The 25,503-nt window shown below is 36.2% G+C and overlaps 1 protein-coding gene across 13 annotated transcripts in view; it reads right to left on the minus strand.

Annotated features, from left to right (window-relative positions):
• AKAP9 (A-kinase anchoring protein 9) overlaps positions 1-25,503 on the minus strand; it is a 168,288-nt gene that overhangs the window by 114,068 nt on the left and 28,717 nt on the right. For 6 of the 13 annotated variants that reach the window (XM_086397967.1, XM_086397965.1, XM_086397961.1 and 3 more), the window contains exons 3-8: positions 20,973-21,017; positions 10,686-10,757; positions 10,172-10,342; positions 8,937-9,092; positions 8,081-8,278; positions 1,951-4,329 (exon numbers count right to left, since the gene is read on the minus strand). In XM_086397967.1, the coding sequence (XP_086254093.1) occupies positions 1,951-4,329; positions 8,081-8,278; positions 8,937-9,092; positions 10,172-10,342; positions 10,686-10,757; positions 20,973-21,017 (3,021 nt within the window). The remainder of the gene's footprint in view (positions 1-1,950; positions 4,330-8,080; positions 8,279-8,936; positions 9,093-10,171; positions 10,343-10,685; positions 10,758-20,972; positions 21,018-25,503) is intronic. The other 7 variants (XM_086397968.1, XM_086397966.1, XM_086397976.1 and 4 more) reach the window with 2 other exon arrangements.

Below are 25,503 nucleotides of genomic sequence, written 5' to 3' on the forward strand. Positions count from 1 at the left end.
CAAGTGATGCTGCCACTGCTGGTTACAGACCATACTTACTGCCAGCAGAAATGTAAATGCTACATGGTAGACCATGTATATTGTATCAATATTAGATTTTAACAAAATTTTTTATGCAATTACACAATTTTACACTGATATAGTTAATAATGTAGGTGAATACTCATCTCCCCATATCCTCATCACACTTCTTATTGTGAACCTTATCTTGTCAAACTGATAGGCATAAAATGCTATTTCACTGTTATATCAATTTATAACATTGAAAGCATCTTTTCATGTTTATTAGCCAATTAGCAGAAGTATTTCTGTGGCTGCAGTATTATTTCTAAGCGCATTGAGACTGCTCTTTGGTGTTACTGTTGTGTAAACTGTTGCTCAATTTCTTCATGAGCCTCCTTCCATAAACACACACCTCACTGCGCTCCCCATCGCTAAGGGGGTTTGTCTTGGCAGTGACGTGTGCGTCAGGGACAGCTTTTGCGTTTGTCTCTGTTTACTTTACAGAAGTTAACATCAAGGAGATGGTATCTAAATGTCACTGAAAGTGTCTTCAGTTAGAAAAAAATAATCATTTTAGTGAGAAAAATCTGACCATTTTGACAACTTCAAATTTGGGTCCTCTCCTAGTAATGCCTTTAAAAAATTTTTTAAATGATCTTTTGACTTTTTTAGGAGTGATAAAATTAAACCTAATTATGATTTTGAAAACAATTTCAGATATTTAACAAAGTATTAACAGATATGTAATTAGAACTTAACTATTTAGGTTATTAAAATGTAAAATTTGATATAAGATCATAAATATGAGCACATTTATTAAGAAGTAGAAAGAAAAAACTTTCCAAGGGCTTCCTACTATATAGAGAATAAAATTTCAGCTTCTTACAAAGTCTGTAAGGCTCTCCAAGATCTGGTCTTTTCCTTCTTCAAACTCTTTTTCTTCCACTCTCTTTCCCTCAAACTCAGCCGAACAGGTCTTTATTCTGTCCCTTACACTCACCTCTGCCATCGCAGTTGCTCTCATTTCCCTGTGGTAGACTCCTCACTGTCATCAGACAGCAGTTCAAATGCCAATTCCTCCTAGACCCCTTTCCTGACCACCCTATTTAATGACTACCCACCATTCTCTATCACATAATCTCTTTTATTTTCTTTATAAAACATCACTATTTCTTAACTCTTCTACTCACTTCATTTACTATCTACCTCCCTCACTAAAATATACGCTCTCTGAGAGCGGAACCAATTCTTACTCTTGTTCACCACTGTAGTCCTACCTGGCAAGAGTCTACAAATACTTGTTTAGAAATGAAGAAACACACATAAAGCTCTAGTTAGCACCATTATACAATGTGCCCAGTGGGATCTTCCTGCTATTTCTAATTTCAGTGTCTATCAAATATAAATTGTCAGCAGTGATCTAGTATTACTCATTATATGTATTCTTTAATTGTATTTAGAATTAATATTTTTTCCCCTTTAGGTGTAACAAGACTCTGAGAAAACTAGGATTTAAATCAATATCTTTTTATCAGGGAAATAAGAGTTTCATAACTACTGAACAACTACATGAAGTACTAAAAAGTTTAAGAGTTAATTTTCAGTTAACCTTGAAAACACCAATACAAAAGGAGACTCTGAAACCAATCTTTGGAATTGCAACAAAATATTACAAAATAATTATTTTAATGCTCTGACTCTCAACAAAGTTATTTAAACTTGCTTTTTCAAAGAAAATGTGTTCTATTTCCTGAGCAGATTAACTAAAAGAGAGGTAACACGGTTTAACAAAAAACAGAAAAAAGAAATGTAAATGATAAGTTTAAGTGAGAATTACATCACAGGCTTTACTTTCATTCTTGAAAGGAGGTTAATTTATGTTGTATGAAGATGAAAACTTTCAGTATGAAATGGACACTTTAGTGTATACACATTAAGTAAACATACCTGTTCTGATTTAAGTGCACTGAGCTCCTGCTGAAGTTTATCGTTTTCACCTGGATCAGTAATCCCAAGTGATGATTCATTTGTCACTGATGGCAAGTGAGCAGAAAACTGTTCTTGTTTGCTTTCTTTTTCCAGAATCTTATTTTCAAAAGGAATTTTATTTACCTCCATTATTTTTGATTCTTTACCAAAATCTTTATTTATTTTAGGAACTGACCCTCCAGGATCCCTGCTTGTTGAAACTCCATCTTTCAAAGAGCTTAAATGGACATCATGCACATTTACATTTTCTGTCCTACTGTGGTCAATTATGATTTCTAGCTCTCTACATCTCAATAAAACTTGCTCTTTATCTTGCTTTAAAGATTTAACTTCTTCCGTTAGAAAACTTATCTCGTCACATTTCTGTTTTAATTGCTCAGAAAGATCAGACAGTCTCTCTGACAGCTCTAACTTTTCTCGCTTGGTTACCTCAAGTTTTTCCATAAGTTCTGTTGTATCTTTCTCGACAACCTCACCAATTTCCAGTGGTTCTGCTGTAAAAGTCTTGTCATCGTCAAAGACTGAACTTTTCATTTTCACTATACTTGGGTTTATTCTTTGCAAATGATGAAGCTCTTCACTTAGTGCTTTAAGCTTACTTTTATACTCTATTTCTTGCTTATTTTTACTGTCTTCCAAATCGCTTTTTACCTTGAGAAGACAAGCATAATCCTCCTGTAATTCCTGATAGTTAACTTCAAAATTTTTTTCAGCAAATGAAAAAGTGTTCCTTTGCTTTTCAATCTCTTCAGTAAGCTGAATACATTGTTTTTTGAGGTCCTCATTTTCCTCTGTAAGTATTTCTATCTCTTTTTGCCAGCGACAGTCTTTGGATTGGGACTTAGTGGAGTCTATGAAAGTTAATCTTTCTTCTTCGTTAACAGGAGTATGTATTTTCAACGTGTCTTCAAGGGCCTTCTTTTCATCTTTAAGAATGCTATTCTCTGCTTCAAGTTGTGCAAATTTTTCTTGAAAGTCATCCTCTTTTTCCTTCATTTGTTTCTCCAATAATTCAGTTTTAAGTTGTAATTCTTGAACTTCCTGTTCAAGTGTACCCTTTTCCTTTTCTTCTTGTCTGAGTATTTCTATTTCTTTTTGCAGTTCGTTGATCTGAAGGGTCATTTCTTCTGATTTTGTATTCACGAGGGACTGCTGTAAATCTTTTAGCTTTGAAATTTCCAAAATCAGTTGGTTCTGCTTAGTTATCAGATTGTCTTTTTCAAACTGCATGGTTTCTATCTTTTGACTCATTTCATTCTGTAAGCCATCTATCTGCTGTTTATAGTGAATGCCTAAGTTATCTTTAAGCTTTTCAATATTTATTCGATGTTCAATTTCCAAATCTTCCTTCAGTTTGGAAAGTTCTTCCTCATGACTAAACAGGAGCTGTGTCCTCAGCCTCTCCAGCTCAGCTTCCTGTGATTCAGCCATTCTGTCCAATACAGCATTCTTTTCTCTTTCTAACATTTCAAGCTTTATCTTATAATTTGTAACTTCTGCTTCATGTTTTAATTCTAGTTCTTTCCTGGCTTCAGAAGCAGAAACGATCTCAGCTTTCAAACCTTCCACTGTACTAAGGGACTTGTACGCTTCATTGAGTTTACCTTCTTGCTCAGTTATTGTCTGTCTAGCCCTCTGAATTTGGTCCCTTGAAAAGCTCAGTTCTTCAAAAAGGTCTTCCAGCTGTCTCTGGAGAGCAGACTTTTCTCCTGAAATCACTCCTATTTCTTCCTTGAGTTTTTCCTTTTGAGAGTTAGTATCTTGCAATTTTATATTCAGTTCATTTATTGCCATATTCATTAACTTTATTTGATCTTCATTGACTGTAACACTTGGATGTGATCTTAAAGCATTCTCCAGCTCCCCCTTATGTCGTGTCCTAAGTTCATCGATCTGTGACACGTGTTGTTTTATTAGCTCTTGTTTCATCTGTACTATCTGCTGCCCATACATCTCATCCAGCTCTGCCCGGAGTTGTTCCAACTTTCTTTGTGTTTCTTGTTCCATTCTTTGTAGGATATCCGTTTCAAATTGACTGTCTTTATGATTTTTCTTCTGAAGTTCCTCAACTGTCCCCATTAATTGTTTTATTTCTTCAGAACACTGTCTTTCCTTTTGCTTGGAATTAGTCAGTTCTAATTTCATATTTTTTATCTCTTGGTTCTTCTGTACAACCTGCTCTTGTAATTCTTCCAGTAATTTATCAGCAGCTGTTACTTTATCCTTTAGGTCAATAGTTTTTTTTTCTTCTTCTATTATTTTCGTATTTAATTCTTCAATAACTGCTTTCTTTTCCTGTATTTCTTTATTTGAGTTTTCTACTTTTTTATCCTGTTCCTTTATAAAGAAAAAATGAAAACATAAAAATGGCATTTTTAGTTTCCGGTTACTTATACCCCTTAACCCCATCACCAAAAAAATTGATAGAAACTGCTTTTTACATTATTCTATAAAAAGCAACGGCTGAGCCTGCTCCTGCAATTTTCTTACGTCAATGAGACAAAGGACTTGTGTAGCCAACACTACCTATGAGCAAATATCATAGCAATGTTGGTCTTCTTGGGGGGAAGAAAGTTTTCTTGCATTGCTATGATTAAATGTTTTAATAAAAAAATTTAGTGGGATCAAAATATGTCTGAACCATTATATTTTCTTCTTTCTTATTAACTGATCAACATTCTAAATATTTGGTATTTGCAATTGCAAGAGGACTACATACGCTTTACAGTTCTAGAGATAATCCTAAAAAAAAAAATCAACGTTCCTCCCATACAGTATTTTAGTGACCTGAAGGTTTGGTGGGCAGGTGCTATGAAAAGAGTAAAACAACAAAAACAGGCTCCTAAAGGTCAGCCTTAACTTCACTCCTAAGGCTAAATGAATCAGAAGTTCAGGGATATGCCATGCTTAAGTGGCTGAATTGCAAGTGACACGCAAGACAATTACACCATTTAGAGCATATCAATTTGATTCTACATTTTGGGGGTAAGCAGAAATTTGAAAGCAAGACAGATGTTTTTTACCCCTGTTCTGATTTAGGACTTTATTTTGGAACTGCAGATAAATTGAAACCCAAAACACATGCCCAGGGCATGTCCCTAATCATTCAGAGAAGTGTCACAGCATGAGACAGTCAAGTAGAAGTCCTGGAGACAAAGTTCTGTCTCTGTCATTCACTTGCCTGAGTGGTTGGGGCTGCAGTCCCAAGGACAGAAAAAACAGTAAAATTTACAGGTCTGAATATACTTAAGTAATTAAAATCACCTTCAGAAGACAAAGGCCCGGGTCAAGGGGACTTAAAGGCACCTCAAATGGATGTGTTAACTTACCTTTAAAAAAAAAAGAATGTCAAGGCCTAGGGAAAAAGAAAGTCTGAGAGGGAAATAGTAGCAGTGCCCATGCAAGAATCGGAGAAGGCAATGGCACCCCACTCCAGTACTCTTGCCTGGAAAATCCCATGGATGGAGGAGCCTGGTAGGCTTCAGTTCATGGGGTTGCTAAGAGTCAGACATGACTGAGCGACTTCACTTTCACTTTTCACTTTCATGCATTGGAGAAGGAAATGGCAACCCACTCCAGTGTTATGCCTGGAGAATCCCAGGGAAGGAGGAGCCTGGTGGGCTGCCATCTATGGGGTCGCACAGAGTCGAACACGACTGAAGTGACTTAGCAGCATGCAAGAATGGTTCAAGAAAGAGAATCAAGGTATCAGGAGACTTTGAGAGTTCTAATCCCTCTGGGAAAGTCACACCTAACCTAGAAAGCAAGGTAGGGGGCTGCTGTAAACAGAATTAAGAATTTCAGTCCAAAGGCATGGCCATTCCTACTCTGAGATGGACATATGAGGTTATCATAGCCTAATCAGCTTTGGCTTGGTGTCACATATCCCGTCAATGTCACATGCCTTACTGTTGATACTGAGCCTTCTGGCCTAGACTACCTTCTGGCAGTCTACTAGGCCTAAACTGCCTTTCTGGTCTTATCTCCTGGAAAGACTCATTTTCAAAGACTATTGTTTTCTAATCAAACTATTTTTTGATGCTGATAAAACATTTTTAACATGGTTCAACCTGGGTCTTTATGCACACTCCATCCTGTTTAAAATGTCCTCTTATCAGTTCAGATTCATAATTTATTCACTGTTTACCAAATAAGTACTGAAGAGCTTCTGTGTGGCATATATTGCACCAATTATGAGGAAAACAAAATTCAATGAAAGGGAAGTGTTCTAATTTACAGACTTACCTCAAATATTACTTCCCTGCTAAGCCTACCCTGAATCACTTCCCTTATGAAGCCAGACCTGCCCAGAATTTTCAAAACACTTTTTACTCATACTTAGCCTTGTTTTGGGATGCCTTGTATACCACGAGTTTTAGTGAAGAAAAAAGCACATTTAAGCATCACTATCTCTTGCAAGAGCCTGATGCAAAACAAGTGTTCTATAAACATCTACATAATGATTTTTAAGTTACTTTGGTTGTAAATCATGTGCATTTTATAACTTCAATATCTTAAAATTGTACATTTCTAATTTCCCTAAGCGACAGTCTCTGGAATAAGACTACACAGATTTGAAAGCTGGCTCTACCAATGTATTACCTGTATATCTGGGCAATTTACTTCGTCTTGCTTTGCTTTAACTTCCTCATCTGAAAAATGGGGGTGATAATAGTATTTGCCTCATAAGATTGCTGTGATGATTCAATGAGATAATATAATATGTGTAAGATGCTTTGAGGGTTTCCTGATACCAAGTAAACAAAAACAAATGATAACTAATACTTTTATTGTTATCCAAACAGTAGTCTTGTTGTGCTAATTTCTCAACATCTTGAAGAAGAACTGCCTAAATTACAAAAAATACTGTACTGTATGTTTAGTCTGGCCTCATTATTCAAGGATTCCGCATGTGTGAACCTGCCTACTTGTTTAAATTTATAGATAACTCCCAAATCAATACTCAGTCATTTGTACACAGAATGGTAAAAAACTTGAGCTGCTGGACATTCATGATTCAAGCTAAGATGATGTCAAGCAAGATGAGCAAGGCGAGAGAACAAGGAAGGAGACCATGAGGATGGAGGTGCTAGGCAGTAGTGGAGTGTACTGTAAAAACTTCTGGCTCTGGGCTAGCCCAATAGAGTTTGAATCGCAATTAGGAGGAGGGGAAGGTGCTACCTTTAGACCAGTCACTTAACACTTTTGACTTTCATGTCTCTTTCAAGCTATAATCTACCAGAATCTTTTTAGGATTTAATATTACAATCTGTATGATATGCACAATGTTGTAAGTCAAATATACTTCAAGAAAATTAAAAAATAAAATACAGTGGAAAGGGTAAAAAAAATCTATATGATATGTATGTGTGTGTGTGTGTATATACACACACACCTGGGAGCATCAATTATTGAATAAGTGTTCCAGGCAACTTTATGTAACACATTAACTACCACGAATAAAGAGAATCTGTATTTTTTTCTAATTGAAGTGTGTGTTAGTCGCTCGGTCGTGTCTGTCTCTTTGAAACCTCATGGACTGCAGCCCTCCAGGCTCGTCTGCCATGGAATTTTCCAGGCAAGAATACTGTAGTGGGTTGCCATTTCCTCCTCCAGGGGATCTTCCCCACCCAAAGACTGAACCCAGGTCTCTTGCATTGCAAGCCAATTCTTACCATCTGAGCCATCAGGGAAGCCCTTTTTCTAACTAAAATCCATAAAATTTCATTTTGCCATGAAAATATTTACAGAATTACATAACCATGGCTAAAATGAGTAGAAACATCTTTAGATGACAAAGAAAAAAGGACAGAAGTTCTGGTTATATATATGGATTCTCCTGAGGACTCAGTTTAACATAAGCTGATTACTTTCAAAGAACTCAGTAATGAGTATTATCTTAATACCTATTACTGGAAGACTCCCAATTGTTTTTGAAATAAATTATTTTTCATGTTTAAAGAACTTTTCTGAATTATGAAACTTTGTGATTCATGTGTATAACAAAAAGATAAACATTTGGATAAAAAGCTTTAAAGTCAACTGTTAAGTTGCTGTACACTGGCTGACTTCCTTCAAATAAACATACCATTTCATATGCTCTGATTTTCTCTTGCAAGAAACTAATTTGCATTTTGAAGTCTTCTTTCTTTCTGTGATAATCTTCTAATAGGTGGTCTTGTTCTTCCAGCTGCTGCTGATGAGTGAGGATCTGCTGCTTGGCTTGTAGTAAATCGGCAGCTGTGCTACTATGCGTGCTGTTTCTCAGAGTTTCACTAGCCTGTAACTTGAAAATATAAAGAAACCCCAAAATATTAAATTCTTAAATCAGTGCACCAAGGAATGGACATCCTTTGTTGGTGTTGCTTGGCTAATAGTTGTTCTCTGGGACGTGTGCTGGATTCAGAGGTTTGAGACTCCAGCCAACACGTTTTCATAGCTGATCAGATAAACATGGGTACATTATTTAAGCTGACAGATTCCTCCCTTTTCTCAAATTATTTTCTGTTGCTCATCATCAGAAACGTTGATTAATTCCACTAGTTTCCTATGAATCTTATTAAAGGTAAATGGAATATATTCAATCAAGTTACATTCTAGAACCTAACTAAAATAAAGTCATACCAGGGTATGACTTCAGACATCCTTTAGACAAAGGATATAACTACAGGTTAATTTCTGCGAAAATTCACCTTATCAAACTTATAAGATTTTAAAATATAGATAAGGAAGAAGTATAAAGAAACTAATAGCATAAAACCACTCAAGAAGTATGAATTAAATTCCTAGTTAATATAACAAGTATTTACCAGTTTTTTCAACATAATACATTAATAAGCAAACACGACCTTTAAACAAGCTTATATTTGTTCTAGAAAACATGAGAAAAAGATTTAATTCATTATTAAAAATTTAATAAATTTTCTTCTACTAGTCATACTTACATGCTGGAATTGAATCTGTAATTTTTGACTCTGCTCTGTCAACTCTAAAAATTCTCTCATCGTTTCATCCTTTTCTCGTCTTGCCTGTTGTAAATTTGCAGTGAGCTGGGTTATGATGCCATCTCTCTGTTTAATGGCAGCTTCAAATTCTTGCAACTGAAAGACATCAGTGAAAATTAAAAGTGTTACACTTATTTTTTTAACAAAACTAAACATTAGTACAGGTAACTTCAAAAATAAGATATTCAAAATGCATTGGCAGAGTTATTACAATTTGTAAGCAGTCTTTTCCATATTTGAAAGCTATTATCTTGCAACAATTAGTTTTACTTCCAAACCAACTCTAAAAAGATTATCTGAACTAGGGAACAAAATACATTAGATTTGACTTACCCGTATATCTACTTCTAGAAGGACAAGTGTCTTTATATTTAGGGATGCTCCAATGTTTGTAGGTATTACCATGATGGCCATGCTTAAGCCTTACTTGTTTCTAAAGAAGGTGAAACTGAAATATATTCTGTCATCCTCATCAATGTCTTATTTCACCTTCTTTTCATAACTGACTGCCACAAACTAACATGTCATTTTAACTATAAGAAGTTATTTACAAAGACCTGCTGACAGGTTTAATGAGTCTAAGTCATAATGTATTGACGTGGTTTACAATTTAAGTTTCTCTCAGGCTGATTACAAAAACATCCATCCATCCATACTGAAGTGATTTCATCCTAGGTATCTCATAAAGTTTAATAAAACATCTATGTTATATTTAAGCTTATTAATGGACTAGTTTTAAGCAATGCTGTTTATGATATACGTAAGGACAAATATCACAAGGTGACTCTAAGTCACCATTTAAAAACCCCATCTTTAAAGAATGTATCTATTTGCTAAGTCGCTTCAGTCGTGTCCGATTCTGCGTGACCCCATAGACGGCAGCCCACCAGGCTACCCCGTCCCTGGGACTTTCCAGGCAAGAACACTGGAGTGGGTTGTCATTTCCTTCTCCAATGCATGAAAGTGAAAAGTGAAAGGAAGTCGCTCAGTCATGTCCGACTCTTAGCGACCCCATGGACTGCAGCCTACCAGGCTCCTCCGTCCATGGGATTTTCCAGGCAAGAGTACTGGAGTGGGGTGCCATTGCCTTCTCCAGAATGTATCTATACTATCATTCAAATTTCCTATTTTTGTTTTGTGAGTAACAAAATGAAAGCCACATAAGTTAAACACACCTGCTTCAGCCCTTCAGTCCCATAGGTAGCCCTCATTTCTTCTAGTTCTCTGTTGAGCTCTTCAATCTCATGCTGTTTCCCAGCCAATTCACTTTCCATCATCTCTAGGTGGGTCTGATTGTACTGTGCTCCATGTTCAGAGTAAGAATCATCAACACCAAATTCTTCTTCCTACACCAACACAGATTTTAAATAATTCAGTACTAGCAACATTTTCTCGGGAAAAGAGATTCAAAAACTGAATCCCACAGCAAAGGCATCACCTGGGAATTTACCAGCATGACAACCTACTTTGTTGTTAATGTGATAAATACCTCAAGAGCAAAAACAAGATATCTGCAAATTCTGTTACAACTGAGTTTTATAACAAAAGGTGGATAATTTTGTTTTGTTACACATTAAAAGCATTTAGAAATCACACACAGAAAGAAATACATGCAGGAAAAAGCTTTGTTAGTAACCAGCTTTAAATAGAATGAAACATTAGTATCATAAGTAGTTTTAAATACTGTACCCTTAATAAATTTGTAGGCTTTCCTGTTCTCATCACAAAACCGCAACCATTTACCTGTACAAAAACAATTTCCTGAAATATTATGATTTTAGAATTTTATTTAAAGCTAAAAATTGATTTGTGCTAACTGTATTCATGCTTTTCTTATGCCTAAGGAAAATGCCACACTGGCAAAAACAAACACAGTGATTAAATTTAAACATCTAAAAAACATTATGACTGTTTCAAATGCCACTGACTCCTCACACATTTGAGTGCTTACAATGAAAACGGCAGTGTGCTGTATACATTTCCATTTAAGTGAATTAACACTCCAAGCAGTTTCTCTTCTGTCCTAGATCCTCCTCTACAAAGACCTAAAATCATGTAAATAATTGTTTTTTGATAAAGCCCTATTGATTTAAAAGTAAAACTGTTTACTGGTCTAAGTCTACTGGAGAGCAAGTGAAGAAGGAAGAGGAGATGAAGAGCTGAGGAAAACTCCCCCAAGAACTTTCGCCTGGGGGTACTATGAGAGCCTTGCCAACCCTGACAGACGTGGAGACTCTCCACAATACAAATGCCTCTATCACTGGCATTTTGTGGTAGGAGGAAGAAAGTTGGCAGAATAGGTCTCTGAGGCCAACCTGGAGGCAGATTAATTTCAAATCAATTAATCTACTCAATAATCCCTTCCTTCCCCCTAACAGCAAACAACTGAACTTCATTCTTGCTTACATCTTAATTTTTCACATTCTATGTTAACAGAATCCAAGTTATGAAGCTTTCAATACTGAAATACATAGAATATCCTAGAATTAGGATTAGATCTACGTGGATCACAACACTATAAAAGGGGGGATGATCCTAATTAAGAGTTCTTTATAAAGTCTGATTCCTTTGCTTTTCACCAAGGATAATTTCAGAAAACAAAACCAAAGTTTAAAACAATTCGCCTTTATGCCAACGCATTATTGTGATTTGTGAAAACTATCAAAACACAGCAGTGCTAACTTTATTACGATTATTAATAAAGTCACTTATGATAACTTTCAATTAAATTCATCTAAATTTCAATTAGCTTTCCTTGATTTTTAAAAAATTTATTTATTTTAATTGGAGGATAATTGCTTTACAGTATTGTGCTGCTTCTTGCCGTACGGCAACATGAATTGGCCACAGGTATACACGGGTCTCCCCCATTCTGAACCTACCTTCCAGCTCCCACCTCACCCGTTACGCAGCACGTTGATAAATGTCTACTAAAACTTTTCCTTTAGGGTAACAGTAATTAAATGGATTTTATGAATATTTTCAAATATCATACCAAGCAAAGGATAGTCCTTTAAGTGGTGATGATATCACTATTACATAAATTAGTTATCTATTTATTTTAACTGTATATACAAACACACTACATAGCCAACACTCAGCCTAAATTTTCTGTAAGTTGAGCACATTTTATACTTGAGCTACTCATATGCATTGGCTTCTATGCATAAAATACTACATGACTGTTTTCAAAACTTAATTGTCTTATTATAATAAATATAAAAATCCTGTCAATATTAATAGTTTTAAAAAATTTAGTATCATGTAAGTGGGTAATAAAAGATTATACACCAGAACTAAACTAAAACAAACTATATTTCAAAGTTAAAACAGAAACACTCCTCAGAATATGAGGATCATTAATAGCAATAAATTATTATGTTTTTAAATCTAGATAATTACTTCACTGGTACCTAAAGGGTAGAGCATTTGTCTCATCCTCTTACAATAGCCTTTTAAAGCAATACTATATAAACCATAATATGAAAGTACATTAATAACTTGAAACATGAAGATTAGATGAACAGACTCCTGCAACTAAAAAATAATAACTTTTCTTAATGTCCTTCTTCACTGTGGCATCTGTCAAAAGTATTTAACCTTTAGGTTATACCAATACAGTCTTGTTGAATCACAAGTTACTCTACCTGTGTAGACAACCTGAAGATTTGGGAAAGTACATAGGGTGCATTCTAAATTTTAAAATGTTCTATAGGGTATCATTTCCTAAAAATACTGCTATTCAGAAGAAAATCAGAGGAAAGATCACTCTTATCTTGTAACTATGTTCTTCACACAAAAACTTTTCAGTGAACATCAGTTCAAAAACAGAAGAATAACTTATCTTTTATTAATGATTAATACTTTACTCTTATACTTAATCTGATGTGTGTATAAAAATTTAAATAATGGATGTTTTAATAAAAAGTAGAATCTGATAGTTCAGAAAGTTCATAAAAATTACAGGACTTCAGTGTGCCTAGCTGACTCTTGGATTAGAGCCAAGAAACTAAGGCGGCTAAGATCATTCATTCAAAGTTAAGTATCAAGCACCATGTTGTACACCTTCAATAAACAAATTATACCTTAACAGAGCAGAGGCAGGCAGGGAGAAAATTTTTAAAATGGTGAAGTTAAAAAAAAAGAAAGAAAGAAATCCAAGCCAAAGGTGAAAGGCTGTTGAAAGGCTAAGTTCACATTACTCAATGGCTGGCTATAGTCTGTATCTCCAATCCGGGTCAGTTATTTCAAAAATGTCGTAAGTCGTGTAGGTGACTTGGTTAAGAAATACTGAATAATGGAATCTGAATAATGAAATCCATAATGAGACTGTATGCTCTCCTATTATTTCATCTTTCTACACACAGCAAAGCATATTTATTTACTTGTTTTATGTCTATGTATTGCCTGTAGCACTTCCGACTTTTCCCAAATAACCCTGCTCAAAGGGTATCACTAAAAATATTTTATGTAAACATGGTATTTGAGATATGAAATGTCCCTTCTCCAAGAACTGAAAAGATTATGTATAATTTGAATTAATTTGTAAAAAGGGTATTTTCCATTTAGTCTGATTTCGCTAGTACACATAACTGAATATATTTTAATACAGAACAGATCTTAGGTCATAGGATAAAATTATCTGACTAATGCTTTCTAGACCTGAAACCATTTTTTAAGCCAAGGAGAATACTAATCATAGAAGTCAAGAACATTAAGCGCATACCATATCTACAAAATAAAATTTCCAAGCTAGTTTTAATTAAACATATAATTGGAATCTGAAATCCTTCTGAGAATAATTTGTTAAATTCATTTCTTACAAACTTAGTGTGAAGAAAAGCATACTTCCGTTGAAGGACTGTAAAAAAATTTTTTTTGCTCATTGTTTTTCAAGTATCAAACATTAAGATCACCAAATAACCCTCACAACAACCCTGTGAGATAGATACTATTTCCACCACTTTACAGGTAAGGAAGCTGTATTTCAGAGTTTAAGTGAGGTATCCAGCTTCAAACAGCTCAGAGATCAGAAATATGAACACACACTTTCTGGGCTCCAAAGCCCCTGCCTTTTTATATCACCTTATTTCCCTATGCAGCAGAAAAATGCAATGATATTTAGACAAAATACAACATAATTGTGTCTTATGATTAAAACGATATAGTTTTGAAATTTTAAAATTAATCAAATGCAAACCAGAGCAGCCAAGATTATTAAACTTTGCAAATCTGTAATTTGTAGTTATGTGTTGCTTAGAAAGGAATTTCATTTTTGAGGGGTATTACTCAGAAGTAATCTCTAAGAGTTCTAATATGAAGAGTATTATAATGTGAGATTTATTCCTTGGTTTATTTTTTACTTTTTATTGAAATGCATTTAATTTACCATGTTGTATCAGTAATGCCTAACGCGGCTAGGGATTACTGACAATGTTGTGTATTCCTTAGTTTATAAAACTGAACTAATGAAGATTTTTCTGTCTTCTAACACACGTAATATGGATTAGAAGTTCCCTGAAATTCTATCTCGGTCAATCCAATATAATTAAATCAACTGGCTTGAGACCCAAAACTAGTCCAGAGGATCATGGATTGAAGCCAGTATCCATTTTAGCAATCTTGATATGACATCATCAAATGTTTCACAGATCATGAATTTTTCTACTGTATTAATAGACAAATTAAAATATGTAAGTTTTTCAAAGTATAATCCATTATGAATCGAGGCCCCAAATGGATAATATTAAAAGGATTATGATTCAAATCTGTCAAAGATTATTTGATAATTATCTTTCAATGTAAACTTCTAAATCACTAATATTTTTCAAACTATTTTCAAACTATTAGTGGTCAGCATCAGAAAAAGCAGCAGAGGACTGGTCACACAGTAAAAGTATCTTTTCCTGAAAATTGGTTTAAAAAAATATATATGTATGAATTGGTATATATTATGTGCACAATTATTCATGTATATTGCTTTTGTTCAGTCACATGGTTGTGTTCCACTCTTTGAGACCCCACGACTGCAGCACGTCAGGCCTCCCTGTCCCTCACCATCTCCTTTAGTTTGTCCAAGCTCACGACCACTGAATCAGCAACACCATCCAGCCATCATGTCCTCTGATGCACCCTTCTTCTGCTCTCAATCTTTCCCAGCATCAGGGATATTTCCAATGAGTTGGCTGTTCGCATCAGGTGACTAAAATACTGGAGCTTCAGCATCAGTCCTTCCAATGAATATTCAGGGTTGATTTCCCTTAAAATTGATTGGTTTGATCTCCTTGCAGTCCAAGGGACTCTCAAGAGTCTCCTCCAGCACCACAAGTCAAAGGCATCAATACTTCAGCACTCCGCCTTCTTTACGGTCCAGCTCTCACAACTATATGTGACCATCGGGAAGACTATCATAGCCTTGACTGTATGGACATTTGTCAGCAGAGTGATGTCTCTGCTTTTCAATACACTGTCTAAGTTTGTCATAGCTTTCCTGCCAAGAAGCAATCGTCTTCTGATTTCATGGCTACAGTCACCATCCACAGTGATTTTACAGACCAAAGAGGAAATTGGTTACTGTTTCCCCTTTTCCCCTTCCATTTGCCATGAAGTAATGGGGCTGGATGCCATGATCCTAGTTCTTTAATATTTAGTTTTAAGCTGGCTCTTTCACTCTTTTCCTTCACCCTCATTAAGAGGCTCTTTAGTTCCTCTTTGCTTTCTGCCATTAGAATGGTATCATTCACATATCTGAGGCTGTTGATCTTTCTCCCACGTATCTTGACTCCAACTTGTAACTCATCCAACCAGGCATTTCTCACAATGTGCTCAGCGTATAGGTTAAATAAACATGGTGACAGCAGACAGCACTGTCATATTCCTTTCTCAATCCTGAATTAATCAGTTGTTCCATACACGGTTCTAACTGTTGCTTCTTGACCTGCACACAGGTTTCTCAAGAGACAGGTAAGATGGATGGTATTCCCATCTCTTTAAGAGCTGTCCACAGTTTACTATGATCCACACAGTCAAAGGCTTTAGTATAGCTGATGAAACAGAGGTAGACGTTTTTCTGAAATTCACCTGATTTCTCTATGATCCAGCGAATGTTGGCAACTTGATCTCTGGCTCCTCTCATTTTCTAAACCCAGCTTGGACATCTGGAAGTTCTTTGGTTCACATACTGCTGAAGCCTAGCATGCAAGATTTTAAGTATGACCCTACTAGCATGGGAGATGAGTGCAACTGTATATTCATGTATATAACTATACATATATATGTAATACCTGTGTGCTGTGTGCTTAGTCACTCAGCCGTGTCTGTCTCTTTGTGACCCCATGGACTGCAGCCTGCCAGGCTCCTCAGTTCATGGGGATTCCCCAGGCAAGAATACTGGAGTGGGTTGCCATGCCCTCCTCCAGGGGATCTTCACAACTCAGGGACTGAACCCAGGTCTCCCGCATTATAGGTGGATTCTTTACCATCTGAGCCACTAGGGAAGCCCTATGGAATACATATGTAAATATATAAAATAATGTACATATGTATGTAAAATATAGTTCTTACTGTTGAAACATGCTCAGTATATTCTAACTTTTATCTCTAAGACTTACATTTAAAATTATTTTTACTTAACTTTGAAACACATCATACTTACTAGCTATCAGATATAGTTTCAATAAACTTTTCGTGACCTAATCATAATTCCCACCAATTTTTAAAATCTAAAATATTTAGGCAAAAATTCACAGTAGTAAGAATTTCCAATATTATTAATTTAGATTTTCATAAAGAACATGAAAATGACATTTTTGATGTCTTTGGTTTTGAATCTATATTAAAAAAAGTTAAATTTTATTTTCTTATCCCAATATGAGAAAATGGCTATACAAATTTTAAACAAATTTCACAGGCATGTATTAGATGGTCAGATCTGTCATGACTTGGATTATAAAAAATTCACTTTGGTAAAAAGAAAAAACAACACCCTGTTGTGGATATGACTGGTGATGGAAGTAAGGTCTGATGCTGTAAAGAGCAATATTGCATAGGAACCTGGAATGTTAGGTCCATGAATCAAGGCAAATTTGAAGTGGTCAAACAGGAGATGCCAAGGGTGAACATCAACATTTTAGGAATCAGAGAACTACAATGGACTGGAATGGGTGAATTTAACTCAGATGACCATTATATCTACTACAGTGGGCAAGAATCCCTTAGAAGAAATGGAGTGGCCCTCACAGTCAACAAAATAGTCCAAAATGCAATATTTGGATGCAATCTCAAAAATGACAGAATGATCTCTATTTGTTTCCAAGGCAAACCATTCAGTATCACGGTAATCCAAGTCTATGCCCCAATCAATAATGCTAAAGAAGCTGAAGTTGAACGGTTCTATGAAGACCTACAAGACCTTTTAGAATTAACACCCAAAAAAGATGTCCTTTTCATTATAGGGGACTAGAATGCAAAAGCAGGAAGTCAAGAAACACCTGGAGTAACACGTAAATTTGGCCTTGGAGTACATAATGAAGCAGGGCAAAGGCTAATAGAGTTTTTCCAAGAACACACGGGTCATAGCAAACACCATCTTCCAACAACACAAGAGAAGACTCTACACATGGACATCACCAGATGGCCAACACCAAAATCAGAGTGATTATATTCTTCGCAGCCAAAGATGGAAAAGCACCACACAGTCAACAAAAACAAGACTGGGAGCTAACTGTGGCTCAGATCATGAACTCCTTATTGGCAAATTCAGACTTAAACTGAAGAAGTAGGGAAAACTACTAGACCATTCTACATGACCTAAATCAAATCCCTTATGATTATACAGTAGAAGTGAGAAATAGATTTAAGGGACTAGATCTGATAGACAGAGTGCCAGATGAACTATGGATGGAGGTTCATGACAATGTACAGGAGACAGGGATAAAGACCAGCCCTAAGAAAAAGAAATGCGAAAAAGCAAAATGGCTGTCTGAGGAGGCATTACAGATAGCTGTGAAAAGAAGAGAAGTGAAAGGAAAGATATACCCATCTGAATGCAGAGTTCCAAAGAATGGCAAGGAGAGATAAGAAAGCCTTCCTCAACAATCAATGTAAAGAAATAGAGAACAATAGGATGGGAAAGACTAGAGATCTCTTCAAGAAAATTAGAGATACCAAGGGAACATTTCATGCAAAGATGGGCTCAATAAAGGACAGAAATGGTAGGGACCTAACAGAAGCAGAAGATATTAAGAAGAGGTGGCAAGAATACACAGAAGAACTGTACAAAAAAGATCTTCACAACCCAGATAATCACAATGGTGTGATCACTCTCCTAGACCCAGACATCCTGGAATGTGAAGTCAAGTGGGCCTTAGGAAGCATCACACAACAAAGCTAGTGGAGGTGATGGAATTCCAGTTGAGCTATTTCAAATCCCGAAAGATAATGCTGTGAAAATGCTGCACTCAATATGCCAGCAAATCTGGAAAACTCAGCAGTGGCCACAGGACTGGAAAAGGTCAGTTTTCATTCCAATCCCAAAGAAAAGCAATGCCAAAGAATGCTCAAACTACTGCACAGTTGCACTCATCTCACACGCTAGTAAAGTAATACTCAAAATTCTCCAAGCCAGGCTTCAGCAATATGTGAACCGTGAACTTCCAGATGTTCAAGCTGGATTTAGAAAAGGCAAAGGAACCAGAGATCAAATTGCCAACATACACTGGATCATTGAAAAACAAAGAGAGTTCCAGAAAAACATCTATTTCTGCTTTATTGACTATGTCAAAGCCGTTGACTGTGTGGATCACAATAAACTGTGGAAAATTTTGAAAGACATGGGAATACCAGACCACCTGACCTGCCTCTTAAGAAATCTGTATGCAAGTCAGGAAGCAACAGTTAGAACTGGACATGGAACAACAGACTGGTTCCAAATCAGGAAAGGAGTACATCAAGGCTGTATATTGTCACCCTGTTTATTTAATGTATATGCAGAGTACATCACGAGAAATGCTGGGCTGGATGAAGCACAAGCTGGAATCAAGATTGCCAGGAGAAATATCAATAACCTCAGATATGCAGATGACACCACCCTTATGGCAGAAAGTGAAGAAGAACTTTCTGAAGAATTCAAAAGAGCCTCTTGATCAAAGTGAAACAGTAGAGTGAAAAAGTTGGCTTAAAGCTCGACATTCAGAAAACTAAGATCATGGCACCCAGTCCCATCACTTCATGGCAAATAGATGGGGAAACAGTGGCAGACTTTATTTCTGGGGGTTCCAAAATCAGTGCAGATGGTGACTGCAACCATGAAATTTGAAATTAAAAGACGCTTACTCCTTGGAAGAAAAGTTATGACCAACCTACACAGCATATTCAAAAGCAGAGACACTACTTTGCCAACAAAGGTCCATCTAGTCAAGGCTATGGTTTTTCCAGTAGTCATGTATGGATGTTCAAGGTGGACCATAAAGAAAGCTGAGCGCTGAAGAAATGATGCTTGTGAACTGTGGTGTTGGAGAAGACTCTTGAGAGTCCCCTGGACTGTAAGGAGGTCCAACCAGTGCATCCAAAAGGAGATCAGTCCTGAATATTCACTGGAAGGACTGATGTTGAAGCTGAAACTCCAATACTTTGGCCACCTGATGTGAAGAGCTGACTCATTTGAAAAGACCCTGAGGTTGGGAAAGATTGAAGGCAGGAGGAGAAGGGGACGGCCAAGGATGAGATGGTTGGATGGCATCACCAACTCAATGGACATGAGTTTGGGTAAACTCCGGGAGTTGGTGATGGACAGGGAGGCCTGGTGTGCTGCAGTCCATGGGGTCGCAAAAGACACAACTGAATGACTGAACTGAACTGCTAAAGAAAAAATGCACTTTGTGGAATCGTAGACTGCCCCAAAGTCTCCTCTGGTTCAAGCATCAAACCATCTTAAACTTTCAATTGAGAAGCTCTAAGAAGTAAGTTACTATAGAAGAGAAAAGCAATGTTTTCATATCTAAGATCCATATTTAAAGTCACAGGGCAGATTCTCTGAATTGCAACCTGTAATTTAAAACTGAGATATTACCCATAAAGGCAATTTTATGTAGCTTAAATTAGGAAATAATTTATGTATTTAACATTGGTTAATTATTTTCCTGATGAGAATCACTAATAAATATATTCCCAGCTTTCAATCACCTTAAACTTTTGAAATCTAACAGTTCTTACTCCCATTAGAAATCCAAAATAGTATTAAGTTCATTTAAGAACATGAAGTGTTTTTTTTTTGTTAGACAACTACGATAAATCAAAACTTATACGAGGTTTGACAGAAAACAACAAAATTCCGTAGAGCAATTATCAAATAAATACATTCAAAGAAAACTTATAGAATATACTGAGTTGTTCAACCATTCACAGTAAGAAAAGTTTTCCATGTCCTCAAATCTTGGACCAAAAATAAATGACATTCATGTCTAAACGAAAAAGATAAACAGCACATTTATTTAACACATAAGGAAAGTATCTCCTAAAGCGCCCAATGCCCACATTAGCCTTTATCACCTAAAAGTCACTATTGCAACATTAATTTCAATAAATGGTTTTACATAATTAACTAGAATTCAAGCATTTGTAAAATAACATTACACAAAATAAAATAGCCTATATTATAAAAGGTTTACTGTGTTAATTATAACCTTATAACAAAACCCAATTTCAAACACTTTCCTAGAAACTAAAACAAGGTCTCCATCTAATTAAGGACCACGTTACTCAAAGAGATTTAAGACTTTAATTGATAATCTGAAAAAAGTCAGAAAAACACAAACTTCAACTTCTCCAGGTTATTTACATCATACTATGCTAGTTTTTATTATATTTATAAAATAATAGAAACATGTGGTTGTTGTAAGTTGTAAGTAATAAAAAACTAATAATCAGCAATAATTTTTAAAAATATAAAATGTTAATCACAATGCTACTTATTCTTACCTCTGAACTATAATCATCTGCTGTGGTTGAAATTTCACTTTCCGGCTAAAAAAGAAAGCAAAAACTGATTATTTAAGGTCTTTCTAAAACTCCCCTTCCAAATACTGTACTTTATTAGCCCATTACTATTGGTAACTTATTATAGAAAACTCAAAAATATCACTAAAAACCAAGAAAAAAATACTCCATTTTTAAAAAGTCTACTCTGATTATGAATCACTATGGCTAAATAACATCTAAAATGCATGACTAGACAATTTTCTAAGTATAAAAGTACCAAGATGGACTTTCACACAGGTTTTTCAACATACTACAAATCACTTCTAAGGAAAGAGGACCAAATAAGATATCATCCTTCTAATTCCTATACTTCTTTTAAATAAAATAGTTCTAAATTATTACTTAAAAAAGTTCAATTTCTTTAAGATCAAGAATCATCAACCTTGGTGCTAGAAAAATAGTAACAACTTGAAGAAAATTACTAACTTCTGTTGTTATTAACACTGTTGCAGATTACAAAAAATTTTTAAACATTTCTGCTTCATCCTCCTATCCCTGGTATTTGGGGAAGAAGTGAGTGTCTTTTCCAAGCTTCCCTCAGCTTAGAAGTACTAAGAGGAGTCAAGGAGAAAACCCAAATTTTCCCTGCTTTCACTGTCTAAGAATCTAATTTTACAAGTGAAAAAAGAGACCTAGATATTTCCTTTTTTCATTCAACAAATACAAACCATACCTGCACTCAATATAGGAGCACTGAAATAAATAGAACAAATATTAACAGACATAAAGGGAGAAACTGGCGGAATATAATAATAGGAGACTTTAATGCCCCACTGACATCAATGGACAGGTCTTCCAGGCAGAAAATAAAAACACAATAGACATCATAAACAACACAGCAGAACAAGTAGACTTAACTGATATTTTCTGGACATTACATCTCGAAAATAAACATTCTTTTTTAAGCACATATAAGCACTCTCTAGGACAGACCACGTACTAAGACACATGGTAACCCTGGATGAGGGACAGAGGCCCTTGGACATCAAAGAGATCCAACCAGTCCATCCTAAAGGAAATCAGTCCTGAATATTCATTGGAAGGACTCATGCTGAAGCTGAAACTCCAATACTCTGGCCACGTGATGTGAAGAACTGACCCATTTATAAAGACCCTGATGCTGGGAAAGATTGAGGGCAGGAGGAGAAGGGGACGGCAGAGGATGAGATGGTTGGATGGCATCACCGACTCAATGGACATGAGTTTGGGTGGGCTCCGGGAGTTGGCGACGTACAGGGAAGTCTGGCGTGCTTCAGCCCATGGGGTCACGAAGAGTCGGACATGACTGAGCGACTGAACTGAACTGACCTTTGATGAATATAAATTTTAAAATTTTCAACAAAACAACCAAACCAAACCCACTAACACATTAAAAAGGACCATGCACCATGTTTAATTTGGATTCATCCCAGGTTCACAAGGATGGTTCAACAGATGCAAATCAATTAATGTGATACACCACATGACAGAAAAGAGACAAAATACGTATGATCATCTCAACAGATGCAGAAAAAGCATTTGATATAAATCAACATCCATTCTGTTTTTTAAATTTTTGATTATTTTATATTGGATTATAGTTGACTAACAATGTTGTATTAGTTTCAGATATACAGCAAAGTGATTCAGTTATATTAATACAAACCAACGCATCCATTCTTTCTCAAGTTCTTTCCCATTTAGGTTATTAGAGAATATTGAGCAGAGGTCCCTGTGCTATACCGTAGGTCCTTGTTGGTTATCTATTTTAAATGTAGTAGAGTGTACACGTCCATCCCAAACTCTCTATCTATTCCTTCCCCTCACACCAGTCAGAATGGCCATCATCACAAAGTGTACAAACAAAAAATGTAGCAGAGTGTGTGGAGAAATGGGAACCCTCCTACACAGTTTATGGGAAAAAGTAAATTGGTAGATACTATGGAGAATCATATGGAGGCTCCTTAAAAAATTAAAAATAGAGCTACCGTAAGATCCAGTAATACCACTTCTGAGCATATAACTGCAGAAAACCATGGTTCAAAGCATACATGCGCTCCAATGTTCACTGCAGTGACAACAGCCAAGACATGGAAGCAACCTAAATGTCCACTGACAGAGGAATGAATAAAGAGGACCTGGTCAGTCAGTTCAGTCGCTCAATTCAGTTCAGTTGCTCAGTTGTGTCTGACTCTTTGCAACCCCATGAACCGCAGCACATCAGGCCTCCCTGTCCATCACCAACTCCCAGAGTCTAACCAAACACATGTCCATTGAGTCGGTGATGCCATCCAGACATCTCATCCTCTGTCATCCCCTTCTCCTCCTGCCCCCAATCCCTCCCAGCATCAGAGTCTTTTCCAATGAGTCAGCTCTTCGCATCAGGTGGCCAAAGTATTGGGAGTTTCAGCTTTAGCATCAGTCCTTCCAATGAACACCCAGGACTGATCTCCTTTAGGATGGACTGGTTGGATCTCCTTGCAGTCCAAGGGACTCTCAAGAGTCTTCCCCAACACCACAGTTCAAAAGCATCAATTCTTCGGCGCTCAGCTTTCTTCACAATCCAACTCTCACATCCATACATGACCACTGGAAAAACCATAGCCTTGACTAGACGGACCTTTGTTGGCAAAGTAACGTCTCTGCTTTTGAATATGCTATCTAGGTTGGTCATAACTTTAATTCCAAGGAGTAAGCGTCTTTTAATTTCATAGCTGCAGTCACCATCTGCAGTGATCTTTGTGTCCAACTCTTTGCGACCCCATGGACTACATACAGCACGCCAGGCTTCCCTGTCCATCACCAACTCCCAGAGCTTGCTCAAGCTCATGTCCATCGAGTCAGTGATGCCATCCAACCATCTCATCCTCTGTCATCCCCTACTCCTCCCACCTTCAATCTTTTCCAGCATCAGGGTCTTTTCCAATGAGTCAGTTCTTCACATGAGGTGGCCAAAGTATTGGATTTTCAGCTTCAGCATCAGTCCTTCCAATGAATATTCAGGACTGATTTCCTTTAGGATGGACTGGTTAGATCTCCCTGCAGTCCAAGGGACTCTCAAGAGTCTTCTCCCAATACCACAGTTCACAAGCATCATTTCTTCTGTGCTCAGCTTTCTTTATAGTCCAACTCTCATATGCACACATGACCGCTGGAAAAACCACAGCTTTGACTAGATGGACCTTTGTTGGCAAAGTAATGTCTCTGCTTTTTAATATGCTGTGTAGGTTGGTCATAATTTTTCTTCCAAGGAGCAAGTGTCTTTTAATTTCATGGCTGCAGTCACCATCTGCAGTGATTTTGGAACCCAAGAAAATAAAGTACATATATGTAATGGAATATTACCCAATCAATAAGAAGAAAGAAATAATGCCCTCTATGCCAACACTGATGGACCTGGAGATTATTATACTAAATGAAGTTAGATAAAGACAAATAACATATGATGTCACTCTTATGTAGAACCTAAAAAATAATGATATAAATGAATTACGTACAAAACAGAAGCAGATTCACAGACTTAGTGATTATAATTTGCTATCTTCTGACTGGTATGAGGGGATATCTTACTATAGTTTTGACTTACATCCTCTAATAATTAGTGATGCTGAGCATCCTTTCAGGTGCCTCTTAGCCATGTGTGTATCTTCTTTGGAGAAGTGTCTATTTAGTCCTTTGCCTAGCTTTCAATTGGTTTGTGTTTTTGATATTGAGCAGAAAGCTGTTTATAAATTTTGGACATTAATCCCTTATTGGTCACATTATTTACAAATATTATCTCCCATTCTGTATTTTGTCTTTTTGTTTTGTTTATGGTTTCCTTTGCTGTGCAAAAACTCCTGTGCTTAATTAGGTCCCATTTGCTTATTTTTGCTTTTATGTCCATTCCTCTAGGAAACAGATCGAAAAAGATCGCTACAATTTATGTCAGTTTCTGCCTACATTTTCCTCAGTTTTATACTATCCAGTCTAATATTCAGGGTCTTTTATCCATTTTGAGTTTATTTTTGTGCAATATCCATTTATCATAAAAACTCTTATCAAAGTTGGTATAAAGGGAACAGATGTCAACATAATCAAAGCTATTTATGACAAACCCATAGCCAACATAACACTTCAGGTGATTACCATATGATCCAGCAATCACACTCTCGGATCATATCTGAAGAAAACTCTAATTCAGAAAGACACATGCATCCCTGATGTTCACAGCAGCACTACTTACAACAGCCAAGACACAGAGACAGCCTAAGTGTCCATCGACAGAAGAATGGATAAAGAATTTGATATACACACACAGGCACAGAACACAGAGTATTACTCAACCATAAAAAAATGAAATACCATGTGCAGCAACATGGATGGACCTCGAGATTATCATACCAAAAGAAGTAAATCAGAGAAAGACAAAAATCATACGATACCACTTTAAAAATGACACAAATGAACCTATTTACAAAACAGAAGCAAACTCGTAAACACAGAAAACAAA

Source organism: Bos grunniens, chromosome 4 (genome assembly GCF_055505025.1).
Source record: "Bos grunniens cultivar Pamir isolate PY7600 chromosome 4, Bosgru_T2T1.0, whole genome shotgun sequence".
NCBI classification, from domain to species: Eukaryota; Metazoa; Chordata; class Mammalia; order Artiodactyla; family Bovidae; genus Bos; species Bos grunniens.